We start from the raw sequence: 4,515 nt of genomic DNA, 5'->3' as shown, positions 1-4,515 counted from the left end.
GAAAGACACATAGGGCTCTGCTATTCTGGAGCTTCTTGTGAGTCTTGAATTATGTCAAAATAGTTGGGCGGTGGTGGCGCACGCCTTTAATCCCAGCACTCTGGGAGGCAGAGGCAGGTGGATCTCTGTGAGTTCGAGGCCAGCCTGGTCTACAAGAGCTAGTTCCAGGACAGGACCAAAAGCTTCAGAGAAACTCTGTCTCGAAAAACCAAACAACAACAACAAAAACCCAACAACTAACATGCACAGCAAAGATCCTAATAGGAACACAAAGGCCAGAAAATCAGGACTGTATAGCTCTTACCCTTGCCATCTCTTGACAATGCTTTTTAAAATTATCATTATTATTATTTTATTATTTTATTGTGTGCATGTGCACACGTGTGCGTGTGAAGACAAGACATGCCACAGTGCACATACACAGATCAGAGAGAAACTTTCAGGACTCCTTTCTCTCCTCCCACTTCACAATGGCTCGGGGGATTGGACTCAGCAAGTACTTTTACCTGTCGAGCCATCTCCCTGCCCACTTCTCATCACTTTTCCCTTACCTGAAACACGGGAATTATCAGCCCTGCTACTTCACGATTATTCTGAGGAATCAGCAAGCTGATAGTTGCAACAATGCGTATTCAAGTCGAATCCACCGGCAGGTGTGATTCTCTTCTCCAGGCTGATATCTCAGTCCTCTAGTCACAGAAGTAGTAAGAGATACCTTGTGACAAACAGTCTCGGGTGAAGGAGTGTCAAGGAGAGCTGCCTCTTCCAGTTCCTGTTGTTTTAAGAATAAAATGGGGGCTGCAGAAATGCTTCAGCCAGTAAACACTTGCCATGCAAGCCTGGGGACCTGGGTTGATCCTAGCACCCATGTAAAACACAAACCTTTTTACAGAGGCCCTTGTCTCTCATACCAGCACTGGGGCATGGAGGTCTTTGTGCTCACAGACAAGAAGAAGGGGAACCTGGGATGTTAAGCACACAGGGTTGTTCGAATGCAAAAGCAGTTTTCTTCCCAGAAAGCTGGAGCAGACATATTTTCTAGCCTGGTGATCTTTGCACAGCCTGTATGGCTGAAGAGTTTCCAGTACTGGACCTTCCTCCAGCCTCTTTTTGTTTGTTTGTTTTTTGGGTTATTAGTTTTTTTCGAGACAGGTGTGTGTGTGTGTGTGTGTGTGTGTGTGTGTGTGTGTGTGTGTGTGTGTTTAACAGTCCTAGCTGTCCTGGAACTAGCTCTGTACACCAGGTTGATGTACTCACAGACATCTGCCTGTCTCTGCTCCCCAGTGCTGGAATTAAAGGTGTGCACTGCCACCACCCGGCCAGACCCGGGTAAGTTTGTTTTTCCTCAGTCTGAAGAACCTCTCATTATGGAAGATGTTACGTGTACCAAATTTTGGTTACCTCTACCAAAATTTCAACGTAGTTCAATGTATTCACCTGTGATCTGTATTTAACTTATTTTGTTCCTCGAAGAGATTAAGGTATGGCAGAGAGAGAGAGAGAGAGAGAGAGAGAGAGAGAGAGAGAGAGAGAGAGAGGTTGGTTGATTTAGGCAAGCTTTGTTGTGCATGTGGGATTGAGTTCATCATCACAAGAATAGTTTTCACCAGACTGTGCTGTGTTAAAATATGTCTAAAATAGCCCGACCCGGAAGTTATACTCGCGACGCGGCTTTTTTCCCCACAATCCCTGGCGCCCGTCCTTTCCAGCTTGGGCCCGGCAGAATGGCTCCCGCAAAGAAGGGTGGCGAGAAGAAGAAGGGCCGTTCTGCCATCAACGAGGTGGTGACCCGAGAATACACCATCAACATTCACAAGCGCATCCATGGCGTGGGCTTTAAGAAGCGTGCTCCTAGGGCACTCAAAGAAATCCGGAAATTTGCCATGAAGGAGATGGGGACTCCAGATGTGCGGATTGATACCAGGCTCAATAAAGCCGTCTGGGCCAAAGGAATAAGGAATGTTCCATATCGTATCCGGGTACGTTTGTCCAGAAAACGTAATGAGGATGAGGACTCACCAAACAAACTCTACACGTTGGTAACTTACGTGCCTGTTACCACATTCAAAAATCTATAGACAGTCAATGTGGATGAGAACTAACCTACTGAATCTCAAATAAAGTTGGAGAACAGCCAAAAAAAAAAAAAAAATGTCTAAAATAAACAACTCAGGGTCAGGCTCCCGAAGTTTAGTCCTGTGGTGCAGAACTGCCTCCTGCCTTCTCGCCTTCGTGACTCTCAGCTGCCCATGAAGGCTGCAGAGACTCCCATGGGGAACAGAGGACTGGAAGATCCTGGAGGCTTGCTAGCAAGAAGTCTAGCTAAACCAGTGAGGTCCAGGTTCAGTGACAGAACCTGTCTCAGAAAATAAGGTGGAAAATAATTGAGGAAAACAGCACCATTAGCTTCTGACCTCCACATGTGTATGCAGCAGGATCACATACACAAAGACACACACACATATACTCAGACAAATACATAGAAAAAAAACATTTAAGGCAGCTATAGAGAAGTTCCTATTAAAGCACTTAGGAGCCTGGCAGGGCAGAATTACAAATTTGAGGCCAGTCTGAACTACATATTGAGCTATAGACTAGCCTAGGCTATATAGGGAGACCCTGACTCAAAAAAAAAAAAAAACCATAAATAGGCCAGGTGTTGGTGGTTTATGCCTTTAATCCCAGCACTGGGGGGGGGGCAGAGGCAGGTGGATCTCTGTGAGTTCAAGGCCAGCCTGGCCTACAAGAGCTAGTTCCAGGACGGGCTCCAAAGCTACAGAGAAATCCTGACTTGAAAAACCAAACAAAGAAACGAAACCACATATATGTTTCTGAGTCCTTCTGGGTTATTTTTGTTTTGATTTGGTTTTTGATTTTATGGTTTTAGGTTTTTGCTTTTTCTTTTCTGGAGTTTTTTTTTTTTTGCTTTTTAAATTCAATCAGAAGATGTGCTATGTGTAGTTATAAAGATTAATATTGCATTTGCACAGTGGATTCAGCTTGAATACATATCTTTGCAACTGTCAACTTGCTGAGCCCTCAGAATAATTAGGAAGTAGCGGGGTTGGTGATTCCAGTGCTGCAGGTGGGACAGCTAATAACTACCCAACAGGTTGGCCCCATGCAGAAGCATGAGACACATTGTTCTCCTGGACACACAAAAATCAGCTTTAATTAAAAAGCGAAACAGCCCAAAGGGTTCTCATGTTGGGATGACTTTTCAAACTATTGGATTCCATCAACCCCAAAGGCCCACTGGTTAACAAATACCGTACTAGTTCATACAAGGTGGAAAGTGGAATGCAACTTTTGTTTCCATTTATTTTATTTCTTATGTTTTTCCCCAAAGAGATCTTTATATTTACTTCCCCTGAGCTTAAGATAATTATGTTCCCAACACTTGTCTTTAACTGTGTTCAAGCTAAGCTGAATATTTGATAGTCCGTGGCCTAGATAGAACTTGGAACAGCCCAAGACGTTTTAAAAAAAAAGACGTTTTTTATAAAGGAGACGGAGCGCTCCCTGCTGACGCAACGTGGACAGCTCTTCCAGAGGCTTCCCCATGAGCCTTTTATGGGCACACCCCAGGTGAGTGAAACCAGATAGGGTTCTCAGAACTTTCTCCAAGGCGACTATGGAGAGTCTGGACACGTCATCAGCCTGCTGTGATCCTCCTGGCTGCCCTCCTCATCCTCAAGGACGGTCTTTAGCAACCCTGTTCTTTAGGATACAGTACTTGACAAAGGATTCAACTCAAACAGGGCCAACTAGTCTTTTCTCAAAAGAAAAAAAAAAAGAAAAATGTGGAATCAGGACAAAGAAACTCTACTTCTGTCGAGAATGGACTCATGAATGAAGATGTAGTGTATAATGTGGCGAGGCAGAAGAGGCCATCTTTTCCCACCACGGGCTCGAGAAACATAAGGTAGGGATCGATGCAAGAAGCATGAAGCATGCACAAAGAGGTTCATCTGGCCGCTGGGTGAATCCAGTCCTTCCCAGTCTACTGCCTTTCCCACTGTGGCCCACCCGATGCAGAGGCAAGGATTCAAGTATGAATATGGAGTGTGAAGTGTCGGTGAGTGTGTCTCGATGTTGTTTACACAAATAGGAAAGGAGGAGGAAAGAACCAAAAGGGGAAGAGATGGGAAACCCAGTGGATGATGGGGGAAAAGCAATGCCCCTGAAAGCACTCTGGTACAGGACTTACCACTGTCTGTTAGAGGTAGGACCACGTCTTAGCAGAGGCACAGAGCTCAGATCTCCACACTCAAATAGAAAATACAACTACGGGTAAAATGACCCACCTGCGTCTTTAGGAGATTCTGGACTTAAAACATTCAAATCCAGCGTACTCTGTACCTAGGTAGTACCATTTAGTATGGAGTATCTTCACTGAGCTACACATAAAAAAAATTAAATCTCAATGTGAAAACATGATTTACAAAACTTTCCTGCCACGTCCACAGCAGTGACTGCCGTGTAGTGACAAAATGCCTCTGCGCTGGCTTTTGC

At 44.8% G+C, this 4,515-nt stretch overlaps 1 protein-coding gene across 1 annotated transcript; it reads left to right on the top strand.

Annotated features, from left to right (window-relative positions):
- Window positions 1-1,682: 1,682 nt before the first annotated feature.
- On the top strand, window positions 1,683-2,152 carry LOC126491160 (60S ribosomal protein L31-like). The gene has a single exon (XM_050126608.1). It carries the CDS (start codon window positions 1,725-1,727, stop codon window positions 2,076-2,078), a length of 354 nt encoding a protein of 117 aa, XP_049982565.1. The 5' UTR covers window positions 1,683-1,724; the 3' UTR covers window positions 2,079-2,152.
- Window positions 2,153-4,515: the final 2,363 nt, after the last annotated feature.

The sequence above is a fragment of the Alexandromys fortis genome, unplaced genomic scaffold, assembly GCF_014885135.2.
Source record: "Alexandromys fortis isolate MF-2015 unplaced genomic scaffold, M_Fortis_MF-2015_v1.1 scaffold_245, whole genome shotgun sequence".
In the NCBI taxonomy this organism is placed as follows: Eukaryota; Metazoa; Chordata; class Mammalia; order Rodentia; family Cricetidae; genus Alexandromys; species Alexandromys fortis.
Note: the sequence above shows the minus strand (reverse complement) of the source record. Positions and strands in the feature narration are given on the sequence as shown.